At 40.2% G+C, this 21364-nt stretch overlaps 1 protein-coding gene across 2 annotated transcripts in view; it reads left to right on the forward strand.

Moving 5' to 3' along the window:
* The window catches only part of LOC127580820 (synaptotagmin-B), a 441147-nt gene that overhangs the window by 411289 nt on the left and 8494 nt on the right, over positions 1 to 21364 (forward strand). For both annotated transcript variants that reach the window (XM_052034732.1, XM_052034733.1), the window contains exon 10: positions 11014 to 11147. In XM_052034732.1, the coding sequence (XP_051890692.1) occupies positions 11014 to 11147 (134 nt within the window). The remainder of the gene's footprint in view (positions 1 to 11013; positions 11148 to 21364) is intronic.

Genomic DNA, 21364 nt, shown 5'->3' on the forward strand with positions numbered 1-21364 from the left:
GGAGTTTGGTAGAAAGGTGGATGTACCTAAATATATAAATGTACTGTATGACAGCAGCTTAGTCTTCCCAATATTTATTCTATTGGTCCAGTACTTGAAGTTTGATAACCTAGAGACAATTGAGACCCATGTTACACAGTGGTATGGTTCCAGTGACTTGGGTTTTTTGCTGACCTAAGGTGCTGCCTGTGTGGAGTTTGCACGTTCTACCTGTGATTGCTTTGGTTTCCATGGGTGCTCCAACTTCCATGCACATCTCAAAGTCATGCTGGTTAGTAGGTTCATTGGTCACTGTAAATTGCCCTGAGTGTGCAGGTGAGTGGTAGAATCTGAAGAGAAATGATGAAAATGTATGGAGAATAAATACTAGGATTAATGGTTGATGGTCTTTGACTTGATGGGCCAAAGGACCTGTTTCCTTGTATCTCTCTATGACTATGATTCTTTAATCTTTTGACTCTAAGTTGCCACAAATAAGTAGGGGATCTACGGTAAGTTGGTGGTGAGTTGATGGGAATGTGGGAAAACAAAAAAAATGGATTAGTGTGCTGGCTCATACTGTATGGTTCTGACTCTACAACCTGGTGGGGTAAAGCCTGGTGTCATTAGAGTATATGATATTATATTTCTTTTACAAATGATGTGGGAGAGGGGCACACACCAATGAGAAACGGGAAGAAGCTATGCACAAACTACTTAGGGAATTCCAGACAATATTGTAAGAGTGGGAAGTGAAGCCATTGTATACGATTATCTGGCTATGCTGAATAAATAAATCTGATTTGAACCATACCCAGTTTCCCCTAAATGCTATTTGGGACTTCAGAAAGCATCATTCTAGGACCATGTTGGCTCCACAAACTCAACCCCTCCACGGCATGGTGAGAATTCCACATTCTCACCATTCTCTGAATGAAGAGATTTCTCCTCAATTCTTCACTGGATTTATTAGTACTTACTAAATATATATGCCCCCAGGTTTGGCTGCAACTAGAAATGGAAACATCATATTTCCATCTACCCTACCAAACCCCTTCATAATTTATGGGATCTTTGAGAATCCTAGTGAGTCTTCTCTGAAGTAATATTAAATATCCAGGACGGACGATACTCTGAAGAAATAATAAGCCTCTGCTTAAAGATTTAAAATCTTAATCAGTGTTTCATGTAATTGTCTACTATTTTCAAAACCTGACAACTTTTCACTTCCAGGTACAGATATCACAGAAATTTATGGTTATTTCTAGGCATATTGTTGAAAATTTATCTGGACTGCAAGATAAGGATGGGCACTTGTGGATAGAGAGAGCTTGGGCTCATAAAGGGAGAAGATGGAAAAAATAAATAATTTAAGATAAGGTTAGAAAAGGCTCAAAAATAAAATAGTGGCATTTCCAAAGAAGCCATAGTTTTAAAAATGCCTTTGAATTATAATGGATATGCACTGAATTTGCTCTGTGTGATCATTTACTTGACATTAACGTGATCTTTCAAAACATGCTTCCTATTCCCACATTATCATTGTGCCATCCATAGATTGCTTAAAAATGCTCAGCTCTTAGCAGAGCTGCTCTCCGTCCATCCTGGATACTTGCTATTGAGTGATACCTCATGTTAATGGGAGTAATAATTCAGTAAAAAGAATGATTTAAATCCAGTTTTAATTCATGATTAGTGTTTCCATAAAATTGGAGCTTTCAGATTATAATTGCATAGTTACCATTCAAACTAAAGATAAATTGCAATGTAACAAACTCAGTAAAAATTCAAGGACTGGGCTCATAATGTTGTATCACTACATCTCAGCAATACTCCATACCCCTTACCAATTAAATTGCAAATATGTTTATATTTACTGTCCTAAGTACTTTTTCTATTTTTCCTGCATGTTTCAAAACATTGCTTATTTAACCATGTTTAACCAAATTTGCTTTCCTCAGCCTTGCTCCCTCTGCAAAGCAGAGCTAATAAAATAATTATACTGCACACATTTGTAATGAGACAGCCCCGGAGTCAATCTCATTGCTATTGCTTCTAGTGCCAGTATCAGGGAACTCAGCAGCAGCTAACCTCTGTGCACAGAAAGGATAGGCTGCAGAGTTTCCCCACAGCAGAATTTTTTCAGATAGCATTTCCTGGCATCTTAGAAATTCAGAAACGATAATATTACTGCTTTATGACTGAAAGATACAGAAGGATAAGTTAGTGGGCATAATTGCTTTCCAACTTTCCTTAAGGCTGGGCACTTGCATATAAAGTGGGAAAAATTCAAAATTCCTTAAAGTAAGTTTTCTTTTGTGAGCTCACATTTTTCCAATCTGTTCAAAAAGGGGTGAAATACCGTAGTGGTTAGCGTAAAGCCATTACAGCGCCAGCAACCTGGGTTCAATTCCAGCCACTGTCTGTAAGTAGTTTGTACATTCTCCCCGTGTCTGTGTGGGTTTTCTCCAGGTGCTCCGGTTTCCTCCCACATTCCAAAGATCTACAGGCTAGGAGCTCTGGGCATGCTATGTTGGCAGCGGAAGAGTGGCGACACTTGCGGGCTGCCCCCAGCACATTCTCAGTAATGCAAAAAGACGCATTTCACTGTGTGTTTCGATGTACATGTGACTAATAAATAAATAAATATCTTATATCTTAAATCAAATTATAGCCAGTGAACTCTATAGTTCATGATCTGGATTTGAGTTGTTGTGTTGGGTATAGTCTACAGTGAACTAGACACAAAAACCCGGAATCCTACCCTTTATAGTTCGTCTTCTTTGACCATCACTTTCTGATTGATTCAGACAGACAGTTCAATTAAAATAGCTGAGAAGTACTTTCAAAAATATGACTGAGACAAAGGAAATATAAATACTTTAAACAAAGAGAGAGTTGTAAAGTCAGACATGTATGCAGACAAAACCAACACACACAAAATGCTGGAGGAACTCAGGTCAGGCAGCACCTATGGAGAGAAATAAACAGTCGATGTTTTGGGTCAAGACCCTTCATCAGGACTAGAAAGGAAGAGCGCAGAAGCCAGAATAAGAAGGTCGGGGGAAGGGGAGGAGCACACACAGGCAGTTGATAGGTGAGTCCAGGTGAGGGGAGGAAGGTAGGAAGGTGGGCGATGGGGGAGATGTAAGAAGCTGAGAGGTGACAGGGATGGAGGAGGAGGAATCCGGTAGAGGGGGCAGCGGACCATGGAATAAAGGGAAGGAGGTGGGGAATAGATGGGCAGGTTATGAGGGTGGGGGAAGGTGAAAGAGAACTGGGCCGCAGGAATGAGGGAAAACAAAAGGGGGGTGGGGAAGGAGGGAGAAAAAAAAGAGAAGAGGGGAAGGGTTACTGGAATTCAGAGAATCGATGTCGAGGCCATCAGGTTGGAGACTACCAAGGCAGAATGTGAGGTGTTGCTCCTCCAACCTGCGTCTGGCCTCGACATGGCAGTAGAGGAGGCCATGGATAGACATGTCGGTATGGGAGTGGGATGTGGAATTGAAGTGGATGGCCACCAGGAGATCCTTGCTTTTGCGGTGGATGGAGTGAAGGTGCTCCACGAAGCAGTCACCCAATCTACGTTGGGTCTCACCGATGTAGAGGAGGCTGCACCCGGAGCACCAGATGCAATAAATGACACCCTCAGATTCTTGCTGCCTCACCTGGAAGGACTGTCTAGGGTTCTGAATGGTGGTGAGGGGGGAGGTGTAGGGGCAGGTGTAGCACTTAGTGCGGTTGCAGGGATAAGTGCTGGGAGGTTCATCAGTGGGGAGGGACGAGTGGACGAGGGAGTCACACAGAGAGCGATCCCTGCGGAAAGTGAGTTGGGGGGAGGGGAAGATGTGCCTGGTGGTGGGATCCCATTGGAGGTGGAAGTTGTAGAGAATGATGTGCCGGATGCAGAGGCTTGTGGGGTGGTAGGTGAGGACAAGGGGAACCTTGCTCCTGTTATGTGGGGGGGGGGGGGAATGGGGTGAGGGCAGACGTGCGGGAAATGGAGGAGATGCGGGTGAGGGCAGCATTGATGGTGGTGGAAGGGAAACCCCACTTACTGAGAAAGGAGGACATCTCAGATGTCCTGGAGTGGAAAGCCTCATCATGGGAACAGATGCAGCGGTGACGGAGGGAAGGGGATGGCGTCCTTGCAAGTGACAGGGTGGGAGGAGGTGTAGTCAAGGTAACTGTGGGAGTGAGTGGGTTTGTAAAAGATGTCTGTGGTTAATCTGTCTCTGGAGATGGAGACAGAGAGAGGGAGAGAGGTGTCGGAGATGGAACAAGTCAACTTAAGGGCAGGGTGGAAGTTGCAGGCAAAGTTGATGAAATTGACGAGTTCAGCACGGGTGCAGGAAGCAGCCCCAATGCAGTCGTCAATGTAGCGGAGAAAAAGTTGGGGAGTGTTACCAGTGTAGGCTTGGAACATGGACTGTTCCATGTCTTGCAAACAAAAGTTCAGTTTGAACTCCAAATGAATGACTCATTCTCTTCCTCACTTGAATAAGGGTGAATTTCATCTGCCAAGCACCCATTTGGACTGAAAAACAGGATGGTAAACAGACTCTTTTTAAAGCATAGAGCTCCTCTTCTTCTCTAGCTGCCTGCATGTGTCTCAGCCAACATTCAGGTTAAAACAAAAAAGAAATGCTGGAAGAACTCAGCCAGTCAAGCAAGTTCAGTGGAAAGAGAAACCAGTCAATGTTTTGGGTCAGTGACCTTTCCTCTTCCAACATTTCTGTTTTTGTTTCTGATCCCAACATCTGAAATTTTATTTGCTTTCAGTTTTAAACAGGCAGCCAACACTCAAAATAAAGGGTTGAATATCCAAAGCAGAAATTATAAAGAAGCTAGAAAAGAACTCAAGAAGGGAATTAGGAGAGCCAGGAGGGGCCATGAAAAGTCCTTGGCAAGTAGGATTAAAGGACACTAAGGCATTTTATGCATACATCAAGAGCAAGAGGATGACTAAGGAGAGGGTAGGACCACATGTGATTGGAGGCAGAGGATGTGGGTGAGGTCCTAAATGAGTACTTCGCATCAGTACTTACCAAGGAGAAAGATGTGGAGGATAGTGAGATCAATGTGGAGATTTGTAATGTGCTAGGGTATTTTGAGATATAGAAAGAGGTGGTGTTGGGTCTCTTAAAGAATATTAAGGTGGATAAGTCCCCAGGGCCTGATGGGATATACCCCAGGTCATTTAGAGAAGCAAGAGATGAGATTGCTGCGGCCTTGATCAATATCTTCATGTCCTCTCCAGACGCAGGTGAGGTCCCAGAGAACCTGCGAGTAGCTAATGTTGTTCTATTATTCAAGAAGGAAAATAGGGATAATCCTAGAAACTATACATCAGTGAGTCTCGTGTCAATGGCAGGGAAGCTATTGGAGAGGATTCTTTGGGATAGGATTTATAAGCATTTGGAAAACCATGGCCTGATTAGGGACAGTCAGCATGGCTTTCTGTATGTCTTACTAGTTTGATTGAGGAGGAGGTGATGAAGGTGATTGATGAAGGTCGAGCTGTGGATGTCGTCTACATGGATTTTAATGAGGCGTTTCACGAGGTCCCTCATGGGAGGCTCATCCAGAACATTAAGATGCATGGGATCCACGGTAACTTACCCATAGGAGACAAAGGGTGGTGGTCGATAGGACTTATTCTGGCTGGAGTTCCGTGACTAGTGGTGTTCCGCAGGGATCCATACTGGGACCTCTGCTGCTTGTGATGTACATAAATGACCTGGATAAAAATGTAGATGGATGAGTTAATAAGTTTGCAGATGATACGAAGATTGGTGGTGTTGTGGAAAGAGTAGAAAATTGCCAAAGAATACAGCGGGATATTGATCAGTTGCAGATATGGGCAGAGAAATGGCAGATGGAATTTAATACGGCAAAATGTGAAGTGTATTAAATGACAGAGCAATCACACGGGTGGATTGTCCTGCTCCTGCTCCTATTTCTTTTGTTTTTATATGGTCCCACGCAAAATGAAAAGGAGACATAATTGATATTCAAACTGGAGATCCTCCTCCAGTTGCAGGACTGCGACATACCAATCAGGTGTTAATGGGTGAACATCAAGCCGATCAGTGACCCATTAAAAACCTGTTTCAATCCACTCCAAAAACAATTTGGAAATGTGTTTATAACTGATGTCTGTGGTGACAAGTGGCGATTGACTGTCAACACTATAAACTTAGAGTGCCCATCACTGATCATTATCTGGTAGCACCGAAGAGAAAGTCTACACATGGACACTGGAGCTGGCTTGTTTGTGACTTTCAACAGATTACCAATGCCCACTTATACAGGATTACTGCTTGGGCATGGTCTCATGGGCATGCTGGTGCCCTCGGGCCATCCTTTAGCTTGGGTGAGTACTTTCTCAAAATACAACATCCAAACATACAGCAGAACATGTAAAGATACAAGAAAGCATCATCTACCAGAAAGATCTGATAGTGATAGAGGAAAACCAAATAGTGTGGAGGCTGAGTTTTGCAGTTTAATTCTAAAGATTTCAACCATTTAGATGACAGTACATTTCCACATAATGAGAAATCCTGAGAAGTTAGGGCAAATTAGTCTCTGATACTGTTCCTGTCTAAACAGCAAGGCATCAAACGATTGCATACAACTGCTTATTATTTGATTGAAGCTACATCATTCTGGAGTTTGCCAGGATTAACACTGTTCATTTGTTTTATTAATGACCTCCCTTTAGGTTTTCACACTCTGAAAGTCCTTCCTACAACGCAATTCACTATTTAGCTGAAAGAGATGGCAAAGTATTGGCAGAGGATAAGATGATTTTTTTCAGTGTCTGGAGAACATGATTAAAAATGTAGCCAATCCTTTTTTTATCCCTATTGTTAATGGTACAAATAACCAGCCTTCAGGATAATAAATCATTGGAACTCAATCAGCATACTGACTGTAGAGGCCGCAGTGCCAAACCTATCAACAAAACACAGGCTTTGCCTCATACTCAAGGTAGCAATCATATCTGAGGGATGAGTTTTGCCATTTAATGCGGCAGGTTTTGACTAAATGGATGGGCAACACATTTCTATATTACAAGATATTCTGTGCTCCACTTTATTCAGTGTGATGCTACTTAAAGGGGTGGTTGGTTATCAGCTGTTGCAAAGAGCTTAACTGTTGCAAAGTTGTGGTTGTGATCACTAAAGCTCAAATAAAATAGTCTGTGCCAGACTGCACTGACCACTAGAGAGGGGCTGCATGTTGCCATTACAATGCAGGGATGATCAATGAATTTATTAATTTTCTGATGGAAAACATCATTCTGGATGAGCCATACACATTACAAACAAAAATGGTGGTGGATGGGAACATGCTAGAGATGGGAGTTTGGTGGACTAAAAATGCAGAATACTTTGCACGTAGATTATTCACTAAACCATGTAAATTCATTTCCTGAATTAAAATTGAAATTAAAATGAATGGTTAACATTATTACCAAATTGTAACAACTTTCATCTGAATGTTAAGCCATGTGCAACATTCACCCATGCCATACTCTCAATTGTTTATGAGAAATGCAGTCTCTTAGAACTTTGGTAAATGATCTTTGTCAATAAATTTAACAACTTAGTCCAAATTCAAGCAACTTACCTTACGATCTGGGTCAAATTCCAATCACAGACTCACCCCATGGTATAGGTGGAACTTGGGGGAAACATATAAATGGGATTTCAATATAACTGGAGGCTCAGTTTCTGGTATTGATTGTGAATGCTGATGTGGACATCAAGCACGAACATCCTTGGTGCTTGTGATATAAGTTACCTCTCAGAATTGTTCATATTTCTAAAAAAGCAAAAGCAAAAGATTATGGGCACTAGAAATCTGAAATAAGTACAGAAATTCTGGAAACCAAGAGAGTACCTAAAAAAGAGAAAACAAAGTTTGCAATCCAGGTCAATGACCTGTTATCAGAACAGACTGAAATAAGTTTTGGCACCATGTTCAAGAATGCAATTTTGTGGTGTATGCAGAAGTAAACTTTAGTTGATTTCAATAATATTAAGATACAGAATATGCATTCCATGCATAAAACTTGAATAAATTATAAATATAGGAAAATAAATAGAATGAAAGAATTTAAAAGCACAGTAATACAGCAGAAGAAAATCTTAACTCATCCTCTGATATGAGTGCAGATCTTTCTAATATTTTAGTTTCTTAATTTCCCTTCTCGCTTCATTCTCCTTCCACTCTGAAATGTAAAGCCAAAATAAAATTCAAAACTGGGGGAGAAAAACATGCATTTTGAGATTAAATGTTAGTCATCTGGAAAAATGTTTTGTGGTCTTTTCTAGTTATTGAGCATCCAATGTTCTTATGAATGATTCTGAGTGGGTGTAATTGATAAGTGGTAATTGGTTTATTGTCACATGTACAGTGAAAAGCTTCTGTTTGCATGCCAACCAGACAGATCATTCCACATTGATGTAGTATGAAAACAGAATGCAGAATTTAGTGTTACAGTTACAGAGAAAGTACAATGCAGGTAGACAAATAAAGTGCAAGGACCATGATGAGATAAATTGAGAGATCGAGAGTTCATCTTTAGTATATAAGAGATCCATTAATGAGTCTGATAACAGAGGCATAAAAGATGTCCTTGAACCTGGTGGTATGTGTTCTCAAGCTTTTGTATCTTCTGCCCAATGGGAAGAGGGCAGAAGAGAGAATGACTGGGATGGGAGGGATCCTTGATTATGTTGGCTGCTTTCCCGAGGCAGTGGGAAGTATTGACAGAGCCCCATTGATATTCAGGTATTCTCCATGTGTTCCCTTCAGGATGTACTCTATTGCTTCTTGAGATCAGCATTAGTTACGACAGACAGTAAAACCTCAGTACGGTGTACAAGTCTATGGCTTGTTAGTAGTGAACATATCCCTGTAGGAAAAACGAGGGCAAGAACCAAACACCAGACAACCCTAGTGAGTGGAGACTGGAATTCTTAGGTAAGTCATAGATTCATACAGCATGGAAACAGACCCTGTGATCCACCTGGTCCATGTCTACCATCAACCACACATTTACACTAATCCAACATTAATCCTATCAACTCCTCCTAGATTCTACCACTCACTTTCACACTTTGGGCAATTTACAGTGATCAATTAACCTGCCAACTTTCACAGCTTTGGGACATGGGAGGAAACCAGAGCATCTGGAGGAAACCAGAACATCCAGAGGAAACCCACACAGTCACAGGGAGAATGTGCAAACTCCACACAGACAGCACTGGTGGTTAGCACTGAACTTGGGTTGCTGGAGCTGTGGGGCAGCAGTTTCACCAGCCAGAGGCATACTACAATCAGAGGAATAATAAACCTAGTGTGTATGGAGATATTCCCTCATGGTATGGATTGCGGGAGTCATATAACATTTTTCTATCACATTGGATTAACAAGCTATCGGCTAATGTAATAGGGGTTACAGCTGCATAAGGGGTGTTCACACTGTAATCTATCAATTCACAAATCCATTCACTGATGCTAAACCCCACAGTTTGCATTGAAATTCTTTCAATTTAGTAATGTAATGAAATTCCAGAAGCAGAATTATACCACTATACCACATGTTTGGTGCATATGGTACCGTATGCAAGATTAGTTGTAGGAGTTACATTCTCTGCAGCTGTTCAACTTAGTACTTGTTTTCAATATCACAAGCTTGTGCTCCAGGGATACCTAGGGAAAATAAATTTGATATCCAGCTGTTTCACCCGGAGAGCCATTTTTCTCCTACACTACACACCTCAGTGACTCTCGTTGTGTTTGTTTTATGGCGGTTATTTCAGAAGCAGATGGTTGTCTGTTTAATCCCCAGAACTGCCTATCATTCTAAACTGCCTGCTGATGATTGAAAGAACTTGGGTTGATCAATAACGTAGAATGCTTTGGGATTAGTGAGTCAGAGGATGAAAATACCCCTCTCAAATGCAAAACAAAATCCCCAGCTGGTTGAGCACAGAGAGATCACAGCCATGGGCACATTGGTAGCACAACTGTCCCACAGATAATGTGTTTTGAAAATAACAAAAGCAATACTGGAAGGAATTTGGGATGGAACACTTTGGGAATAAGATGCAATATATTGAAACTGCTCGTATTCATGCTTGTAAAATCAGTAGACACGTAAACTGCTCACTTGTGAAGTCATTCAGTACAGAGATCCATTGCACAGCAGAACTGTGCAGGACAGAAGGAGGGCAGAGCTGGCTCTCTAGTCCCAATCACCTGTTCTTTCCTCATAGCCCTCCAAATTTCTCCTCTCCAGACATTGTATACACCCATTTTAAAATGCATTTGGACAGCTACTTGGATAGGAAAGGCGTAGGGTGATACAGGCCTAATGCAGGCAGATGGGATTAGCACAGATCGGCATCACGATCGGCATAGATGATGTGGGCCAAGAGAGCCCATTTCTGTGTTGTACATTTCTATAATTCCATGATTCTAGGTCCCTTTGGATAACTACTATTGAATCTCCTTCCATACATTTCAAAGGCAAAAACAAGTTAGAAAAGAAACCCCATCCCCGCAGACCACTCATTATAAAAACAAAATAGTTTTATAACAAATTATGCCTTTGCATTTATAATTTTCTGAGTTGTATTCTGAGTGTTCAGTTATTTGGTTACTCACTTCATTCCCATCCACACATTCCAAAACCTTCTTTGTCCCACATGACAACACTGTAAAAGTCACTGTCTGAAATTTTGCTGATGCTACTTCTGAATTAGAAGCAGATGGCACACAAAGGCAGTTCAAGGTGACATGACCTCCAAAACCTTCCAACCAGCACATGTCCAGCTCTACTCAGTTTGTTATCCGAGTTGGTTGAGAACAGAAAGTGTCATATGAAGGAAAGAGAAAAACAAGTATGAATCCTTTGGAGCAACACCATACAGTGCCTTGAGGTTTTAAAGACTAACCTGTCTTAATTTCTAAGTTTCGAATGGGTTACTACGGAATGGCAATTTTATTTTTCAGATCCCTATGTAAAGATACATCTGCTGCAGAATGGAAAACGACTCAAGAAAAAGAAAACCACGGTCAAGAAAAACACACTGAATCCTTACTACAATGAGTCGTTCAGCTTTGAAATTCCATTTGAACAGATACAGGTACAAATATTTAGCTTTTTAGACAATGGAGTAAAAGATAATCACTTTGTCAGCAAAACAAAAAAAAAGTATAATCCACAGGTTAAAGATACATTGCTTTTAGGAAAAGCATTTGTCTAACCTTGATAAATTTGTGGAGATGAAAGTTACCTTCCTCACTATTTCATCTCAGCTCTGAATATTAGGATAATTATAATATAATTATTAATATTGTTTTCTTGCGAGTTTTGAAGCAAGGTATTCCACCTTATGAAGCATTTGACAATCAGTCAATGATTGTTTCTTTTGTTGATACCAACAGCCCCATAAGGAAATAATTGCAGATCTAGGAGAGAGTTTGTTTTAACAAAGGATGCACAGAGAAGAAAATTTGATTGTGAGGGGACACATGGTTGTGAATGAAGCCTGATACAAGGAATTGATCAAAAGATATCTCTCTCTCTGGGAATGAGATGGATGACCATGAAATAAGGCTTGGGCAGTTTGTAAGGGAGGACAGGGGCAGTGTTCTCAGAACAGAAATGAATTGAGATGGAAGCTGAAATCACAGTCATTTTCTGCAGAGATTGGTGGAGGAAAAAAATGCTTCACCCACAAAAAGCTGATGGCTGGTTAAGCCTCTTCCTCTGCTTAGCTAGTTGTCCAAGCTGTCAAAATATTTAAATGCGCATACCATTCAAAAACATTTTAAAAAACCTAAAAAAACCTACTTAAAAAAGACTTAAACACCGCCAATATTCAGAAAGTCTAAAATTGACAAAGACGTACCTGAATCCCTTGGAGCCATTCTGCACCATTGAGATGAGTCTCTGATTAAAAGGAAGCACTACATACCCTATCTCCAACAAGGATCAGGATTGGAAACCTCATCTATAGTACAACAGCATGAGAAGGTGTAGGTTGGGTATTTTGATGCTTCTGATAAGAAGTTCGTGAATTTTTAGGCCCAATGTCATTATCATAGCACAGAAGACTTTCTGTTGAAGTTTGATCTTCTGATAGGCTACATTCTCCTTCCCCAATAGAAACTTACAGTAAAGTTAGAGTTTGAAGTGATTTCGAGTACCAAATAGAGTTAGTAAAATGTTAAAGCTATTAGTTGCTACCATTAAATCAGGATGTTTGTTGTCATGTAATTCTGCAGCAGATGGTTAAATAAACATTTAAAGCAGAAAGCAGTCCCTGAGATCGCCACTCATATCCACCCACACAGATCAGCTCTCCAAACAGGCAACACATTACAGGAATTCTCCTTAATTTGTCGAAGTTCAGTGATTTACTCCTTCTCTGTGCCATTTGGCAGCACTACTATCCAAGTATTAAAGTGCCTGATGTCCCAATAATTCACTTGCATTCCTCCAGATTGTAAATAGCTCAGGGAGTTGAAATTGTTTATCATTTCCAAGTGCATGTGATTCAAGTTCTGATAGCTGAAGAGCAGAATGGTTAGGTAAAAAGTGAAGAACTGCAGATGCTAGGAATCTGAAACTAAAAGAGAAAATAGAAGAAATACTCAGCTGTTCAGGCAGCATCTGTGGAGGAAAAAGATTTAAGTTGCAGAGATGGGGAAGAGATGGAGAGAACAATGGGAACGTCTGCGATAGAATGGTGTCCAAGAGAGAATAAGTGATACTAGTGATCTAGTTCCAGCTCAGAAAGAGTGATGAATGCTGATTGTTTGTAGTTGTTCTGTATGAAGGAGATGTAAATGGAAGGAGTTGAATGAAAATAGAGGAGAAAGGAAAAATAAATTCTGGAACTCTGAGATACAACATTCTGCAGATACAGGAAATCTGAAATAAAACTGAATGCTGGAAATACTCAGCAAGCCAGGTAACATCTGTAAAGGGAGAAAGGCAGAGTTAATGCTGCAAGTTGATGAATTTTCATCTGAAGTGGTCATTTCTAATGCAAACTGCAAAGGCTTGTTATTCAAAATTGTTTAGCCTGAGGTACCTAATGGACTTAGTGAGAAGCCAAGATGCTTTGTGTTTACATTGGATTTCATTGGAACTGTCTTCCTTGATAGGTAGGTCATAGTGGGAATGGGATGAAGAATTAAAGTGGCAAGCCAACTGGAAGCTCAGAGTTACTGTTATAGACTGAGAGAAAGGGCTTTCCAAACCAATCTAAGTTTGGTTTTTCCAATGTCAAGGAGACCACATTGTGAGTGCCAATTGCAGCACACTAAATTGGAAGAAGTATAAGTATTCTTCAATTAACGACTGTTGAATTTGCAAATTTTCACGATAATGCCACTGCCTCTTTGTGATTTGTGCCTTCAATTCATGCACCTATTCTTTGTTGCAATCAGGAGCATGTCACCCTCTGCCTCCTCCCACCAAAACAATTTTATATCCAATTTGCTAACTCACCCTAGATCTTATGTGTTCTAACCTTCCGGACCAGCCTACCATGCAGGACCTTGTCAAAGACCTTGCTAAAGTCCTCATAGACACGTATGCAGATCAACAGCTGCAGATTGTTTCATTATGCAGAAGGATACTTCTGTCAAGCAGTTCAGTCACCTACCTTTAGTGAGAAGAGGAGAACCATCAGTCTAAAAGTTCATTCAGGGGAAGCATTGAAGCAGATCCAACACATAGGACATAGAACAGTACAGCACAATACAGGCCCTTCAGCCACAATGTTGTGCCAACCTATATAAGCCTTATCCCCATTCAATCTCCCTCTCCACCTCCCATAACCCTCTATTCTTCTTTCATCCATGTGCCGATCTAATAGTCTCTTAAATGACCCTATCATATCAGCCCCTACCAACACCCCCAGCAGTGCATTCCAGGCACCCAACACTCTCTGTGTAGAGAACCTACCTCTGACATCTCCCCTGAACTTTCCTCCACACACCTTGAGTGGGTGACCTCTTATATTGGCCATTGCCACCTTGGGGAAAAGATGCTGGCTGTCCACTCTGTCTATGCCTCTCATAACCTTATACACCTCTATCAAGTCTCCTCTCATCTTCCGTCACTCCAAAGAGAAAAGCCCTAACTCGCTCAACCTCCCCTCATAAGTCATGCTCTCCAACCCAGCCTGCATCCTTGTAAATTTTCTCTGCACCCTCTCCAAAGCTTCCACGTCCTTCCTATAATGTAGTGACCAGAACCGAACACGATATTCCAAGTGTGGTCTAAGCAGAGTCTTATAGAGCTGCAACATTACCTCTCAGCCCTTGAACTCAATTCCCTGGCTAATGAAGGCCAGCACACCATATGCCTTCTTAATCGCCCTATCCATTTGTGCGGCAACTTTGAGGGATCTATGTACTTGGACCCCAAGATCTCTATTCCTCCACACTGCTAAGAATCCTTCACACTTCTCCAGATTGAACTCCATCTGCCACTTCTCTGCCCAGCTCTGCATTCTGTCTAAATCCTGTTGCAACCTCCAACAACCTTCTTCACTATCTACTACACCACCAACCTTCGAGTCATCTGCAAGCTTACCAACCCATCCTTCCACTTCCTCATCCAAATCATTTATAAAAATCACAAAGAGCAGTGGTCCCAGAACAGGTCCCTGCGGAACACCACGTCACCGACCTCCAGGTCGAATACTCCCCTTCTACTACCACCCTCTGTCTTCTGTGGGCAAACCAATTTCAAATCCACACAGCCAATTTTCCATGGATCCCATACTTCATGACTTTCTGAATGGGCCTACCATGATAGCCAGAGTCTCAACTTACCAACAGTTGTGGTGAACTACATTGAACATCAGTCCTTGTTGGGTAAAGATTGGCTTCCATCAGTGGAGGAAGTAGTCAGCATTCACACTGCTGGTAGAAATGAGCAGTTCAATCACAGGGGACCCAGGCCCCTTTCAACTGCAATATTTATAGTTATACTTCACCAATAGGGAGGGAGTCACTAAAGATGTATGGCAACCAACTCCACAGAACAAAAGGAAAAAATCCATGGACAACTGATGGACAGCACTTGGGTCTCTTCCAGACATACACCAGGCACTCTGTTCACTGCCCCCGAACAAGAACAATTGCACTGTATTCTATGACCTTGTGTATCCAGCTCAAAAGGCCTCAGTTCTGTAAAGGGAGGCCTAGCTGGTTCATTCTGTCAGTGCGGCCTCAGGAATGAAATGTGGTCGAGTCCCACAGTACCCAGTCAGTGCTCCATTTTGTTGCATAATATGTGTCTATCCTCCATTTTGTAGCATTCTTACTTTATGCATTTCTACTTGGCTAACCATTGCACCACTCTTTTCACCCTGGCCACCTCTAACAACATTGTTATGCCAAAGTCATTTCTTGAGGAGCCAAGTAAGAAAACAAATCACGTGGGTATGGAATGTAATTATATTATTGTGAATAGATATGTATAATGGAAGAACCACGCATTGGGGTACTTTGCGGTTCTTGGTTTCTTACAAATGTTATTGTGGTAGAACCTACCAGAACTCCCAATATAATTCCAGTTCCAGCTCAAAAAACTTCACTGGCATTTACTTTATTTTGAGCCTTCCATAATAGGACAGTACTTTTAGGATCTTGGGCCAATACATTAGCAGTGATAGAATACTCTGATTCAGATGGGTGAATGAGAATAGGCATCATCACACAGCCTAGTAGATAGGCAAAGTGTTAGGAAGCCAGTAGGCCAAAAGAAACAAACAAAACATGAGATTAAATGACAGAATTTTAGTGGACCAACTGGATAAAATAAAGCATCACAATGGCAGATGGATTGAAATCAAGGTTAAAAATGACTGGTTAAAAAAATGGTTGAAAGGTTAGCGCCTTGGTATTGTAACGTGAAGCACATTATGGTGTCAATACATGCCAGGCTGATGGGTGTTTTGTGCAAGTCTTTCCCACCGGAAATGAAAAGGAATTTGAGATGGTAGTTGAGGGTTCACTCTGGGAGATTATCGATGGGGAATGGAATAAAGCTGAGGAATTATTGCTGTTTTTGTTCAGGGGTATATAAATCAAGATGGGAAAACAATTGGGATTTTCGAAGATACCAGCAACAAGTGGGGTATGGCAGGGGTAGGTGGAATGGTCACTAAGAAAGACACCTTAAAGACTAAATTACTTGGAGGAAGATGGTTGCCTTAGACTCCACAGACTGTACGCAGGCCTCAGTAATTTACTGCAATTTCTTGCAAATGATATTGAAAAGAATGTTTTGCCCCCACTTGATGTCACTGCAGCCTCAATGCAAATGCACTTCATAAGAACAGAGAAACCAGAACAAAAATATTGAAGTGTACTGTTAATTCACTGAGCACCCAGTCAAATTCAGCAATCAGTTTTTGATAAAATTTTATCTTATAAAATATAGAATTGTGATAGGTCTAGTTAAATTTCTGTAAGCACAGACCAGAAGTACTGAGCCTCCTTGAATTCTTTCAGTGAAGGAGGGACCCTCATACAGTACGAGCTATGAACTTCTTGCCCATGGTGAAATAGTGGTATATTTTGATGAACAATTTTTGTTAAATTAATCAATTAAAAAAATGTCAAAGGTTAAAATTCAGCATTAGCAAATCAATCATAACGTCGCACAAGCTGCATTTTTCCAATTTGCTCACTTCATATTGTATTCCCTTTAAAGTTCATCAAACTTCTGAGAGCCATCTTTGGAGAAGAGCACTATTTTGTAGTTCTACTTGGCTGTCAACTCTGTCCTTATGAGTTGTGTTGTTTCTACCAGCAGTTAACTTCCTCTCAGAGGGACATCATGCTAATAATACAATTTAAAATTGTAAACATATGATTAATGAATTCGATATTAAGCAAATGGAATGCATCTGTTAATGCATTTTGCAGCCTCAGAATACTAGTGAGAGAGAAACCATCTGCTGAGTATAACATATGTCTGTGGGTATCTAGCAATGATTACCCAATATAAAAAGCTTTATATTTTATTTCTGGTAATTTCCTTGAAGTATTTGCATAATTGCAATAAAGTTCCATTTACATTATTAATTTGGATCCACATATTGATACCTGAATTATATTTTAAATTAAGTATTCCTACAATTTTCTTACATTTATGGATTGTGGATTTTCATATTTATGAATCAAAGGTTGAATCTTACTGAACCATAGCTCAATTTAGTACTCCTATTTTTATTTCATACAAATTCATCTCCAATAATGTTACATGTGGGGTTTTGAAACTTAATTTGGTATTCACACTAAGCATACAGAACCTTAGTTATAATTATTGGTTTACATTTAATAAATAAGAAGCTTTTATCTCCCAATCTGCTCCTTAAAAAATATTAGCAACAATGCATTGCATTTATCTGGTGCCTTTAACATATAAATCTTCTGAAGTGCTTTGAAGAGGCATGATCGAAAGTAGAATAATGACATTTCAAAGACGCAGGTATGAGAAAAGGTAAGAAAAGCTTAGTGAGAGGTGAGTTTGAAGAAGAAAAATAAGAATGTGAATGATTGGAAAGTATAGATAGGGAACTTCATAGGCTAGGATGCTGACATCTGAAGACTTGCCAGCAATGGTGGGAAACAATGCAGTGGCCTCCCTGTTGATGCCAACACACTTTTGACCTCTTATAAATAATGCTGTACACCGTCAACTCCTCATTCGAATCAGTACAATCTTTTGGACTCCCTGTACCACTGATGCCCAATATTAGGTGTCCTGTAAGTATTGACAAACTCTTATAATACCCTGCGAAATAATGACATCCTCTTGTAGACTCACTGTAAATATTGACTCACTAAAGTGGGACTCCACCAAATACTGAAACAATCACAGGGATCCTTTGTAAGCATTAATGCTTTCCCAGATTCATCTTGTTCTAACCTCTGGTAGTGTCAACTATTTAAAGAAAATAGTGTAATTTATAACAGCAAACAGTTCTTATAACAGCATACAATCACAAAAATAATGTCCTAATAAGTCAAAAAAGTTGATGACAGAGTCACAGAAAAATGAAGGCCTTGCAAATACCATAGGTGCAACTTGTGGTCCTAAGCCACAGGAAATCAACACTTAAACTCCAGCCTGCATTCATTTTATAACATGTTTGTTTCTTTCTGTCTGTATATGGTGGGCTCAAGTATTTAAAAAGGCTATTTAATTTTATTGGTTCACTTTTCAATCAGAGTAAAGAGGTGTACGCTAATTGTTGACAATGAGAACTTATACTTTATATTTTTCTTGAGGCTCTTATGTTATTTTCTCACAACACTAAATATTGAAGATCATTCCTTTCAGAAATTTTTGCGTCTGTAATGAGGTGTTTGCACTTCTCTGTTTAGCAATGGAACCAGGCTCTCTACTAGCCTTCAGTTGAGGTTGAGGGGGCAATGTTTGACTTAAGTATGTGGAATCACAGGTAGAAGTTTACATATAAACACTAAATTGTCAGTCCCATGGTGGGTCCTTACTGTTGAGCAGATACTACAGGTTACAGTATTCTTGTGTTCAGAATGGAGCAACTCTCCTGCCAGTTAATTGCATAAGTACATTGGGTGTGCCCACTGATGTACTTTCTGATTCATGTAGCCAGAATCTTGCACATAAATTAGGGAAATTAAGCATTTTGTTGAAATCTGTTGCATCCTAATTGCTAATGATAGACAGGTACATATCGTTTTATGTTGATGTGAGTCCTGAACATGAGTCAGTGTATCTCCTCTGTGTCTGCTCAGGTGAGGGAGGTGCAGTGGGGTTTGGATGTTGGAGATTAGAGACTTTTAAGACTGTAACCCACAAGTTTTGCAGCGTATGCATTCAGTTTAACTGATAAATAGATGTTCAATCATATTTAAATGAGAACTAAATGTATTTCCATTTGTGCACCTCATATCAGTCTGAACCAAGTCACAAATGGAAATACATTTAGTTCTCACTTAAATATGATTGAACATCTATTTATCAGTTAAACTGAATGCATATGCAGGAATATAACAAAATATTCCAGAATATAACAGGAATATTCCAGAATATTCAGGAATATAACAGAACTCATGTTTTCCTTCTTCCAACTTCATAAATGATAAGCAGAAGCTTTAATGCAAGTGACAACAGATTTTATTTTGCCTTTCTTCCTTATGTCCCATTTGTTGTATGTAGTGGATGGAATAATCACAACCTGTTTCAATGTCAGTGGTAGAGTGTTTTGTCCCAATTGTTTGAGCCTACACTGGAGAGTGTATCAACCCTACACTGAACAATATTGACCTGAGTTTGAATCCATGGTCTATGGTATAATGAGTGTTGACCCTGGTTGGACAAGTGCCTGAGTGAATTTTGCATGGTTTTGGTCTGCAATTTCAATAGTTATGTAGTAAATGTTGGCTGCACTTCAGAATGTATGGTGACTTTCTTTTGTAGCATACCTTAACCATATGCCCTAACAAACTTAATATTCCTGACTAATGAACACAACTTTTTACAATAAAGTAATTAAACTTCATAAGAAAAGTGATTCTAATAGAGGAAATATGAAGGAAAAACAAATAATATTGGCAATCCAGTCTACAGAATCTCTTTGAGTATGTGATTACTTCTGAGACATGATTCCCCACTATAGGTGCCTCAGACCACTAATACTGTTTCCACAAAACTCTCCAAATTCATTGGCAGGATAAATGAAACAATTTCAGCCTCTTTTTCCAGACCAACATCCCCAGCATTGAAGTCCTCTTGCACTAATTGGCTCCGATCAGCAGGCCAAGTTGTAAGCATGCCCGATGTTGGTCTCTTAAGACAGACACTCTGTTCCAAGGTTTATCATGGCAGGAGGTTACCAAGTGGACAGAGGTGCTCTCAAAGCCTCCTTGAAAAAGTGTAAAACCTCCACCAACTTATTGGAATCTCTCAATCACGATTGTGCAAAATAGAGAAGGAGAATTGAGGGTGGCATTGAGAACCTCATGCCCATTCATTGGGAGAACACGGCCTGGAGTAAATGACAAGGAGGAGGGCACCACCCCCTAAAGCACTCACTGTCCAACCCGCAGGTCTCATCAACTTCCTCAGACCCCATAGACCCAAAGTGGGAGTAAGTCCTCATCTAATATTTTGGCGTGGACCCAAATAGCGAAATAATGTGTGGTATGCTGGCAGCATTTTAGAATTGCTTTACATCTCCTCAGACCTGGTTTTTCTTTCTTTACTTGTGCCATTTAAAAGTTCCTTCTCCTTGCACGTTATCCCATTTGACATTTAATGTTTCTTGACTTTCAACCGAATGTAGTATATTATCAGTCTTCTCTTCCCCTTCCCCAACCTCCAGTCCCCTCTTTCATTGCCTTCACTTACCTTAAACCCATCACATTCTTAAATCTTTTGCAAGAAGTGATGAAAGATCATCAAACTGAAACTTTGCTACTTCCTCCACAGATACTGCCTGATCTGTTGAATATTTCCTCATTTTAATTGAGCAATTCATCCTTTTTCTATTTTAATATTCATACTGGGCTTTATGAAAATAATGGAAGATAAATAGGTTTGCAACAATTACTGAGAAAATAGTTTTACAAGTTTTTCTTCAGATATTTTCCAGTCGTGCACTTATTCAGTCCAGTGATTAGTTTAATACAAACCCTTCCTACTAGCAATCTTTATGCATGAACTCCTAAGTATAATTTACAAAAATCATACATAGGCTATGTTCTATTGTCATTGCTGCATTCCAAAGCAGAAAATAATTTTAAAGGCTAGCTAGCCACAGGAAAAGATTACAGCTCGTACATGGTAACATGATGCTAGGTTTTGACAGCACACACGTCAAAGGTTGGCAGGAGGTACAGATCAATGCAATTTTAAGTAACAAATGTCCACATCAAAGGCAGGTGAAAGCAGTTCACATGGCAGGAGCAGCTAGGTACTGTTGACAATTAATTACTTTGTGGTCTCCGAAGAGCATTGATACTGTCCATGTGTCAGGACAGTAAGAGGTCCACTGCTTACCCTACAGAACAATCAGTAGCAAACTGGTCCAAGATCTGTTTCACTTAAACTACATTTGATCCATCTGTGACAACAAACTGTGTTGGGTATGCTTGACTGGGCAAACACAAAATAATATTAGAATTATAAATGAGCTGCCTGTTTGTCACAGTTAGAAATGTGGAAAATCCCTTTATAAAACTTCCCCAAAATATATTTCCGAAATTCATAGCAGGAACATCCAGCTGTTTCAGGCTAATTAACCACAGATGCTGTGAGGCCGATTATTCATTACTTCATGTT

Source organism: Pristis pectinata, chromosome 20 (genome assembly GCF_009764475.1).
Source record: "Pristis pectinata isolate sPriPec2 chromosome 20, sPriPec2.1.pri, whole genome shotgun sequence".
Lineage (NCBI taxonomy): Eukaryota > Metazoa > Chordata > Chondrichthyes > Rhinopristiformes > Pristidae > Pristis > Pristis pectinata.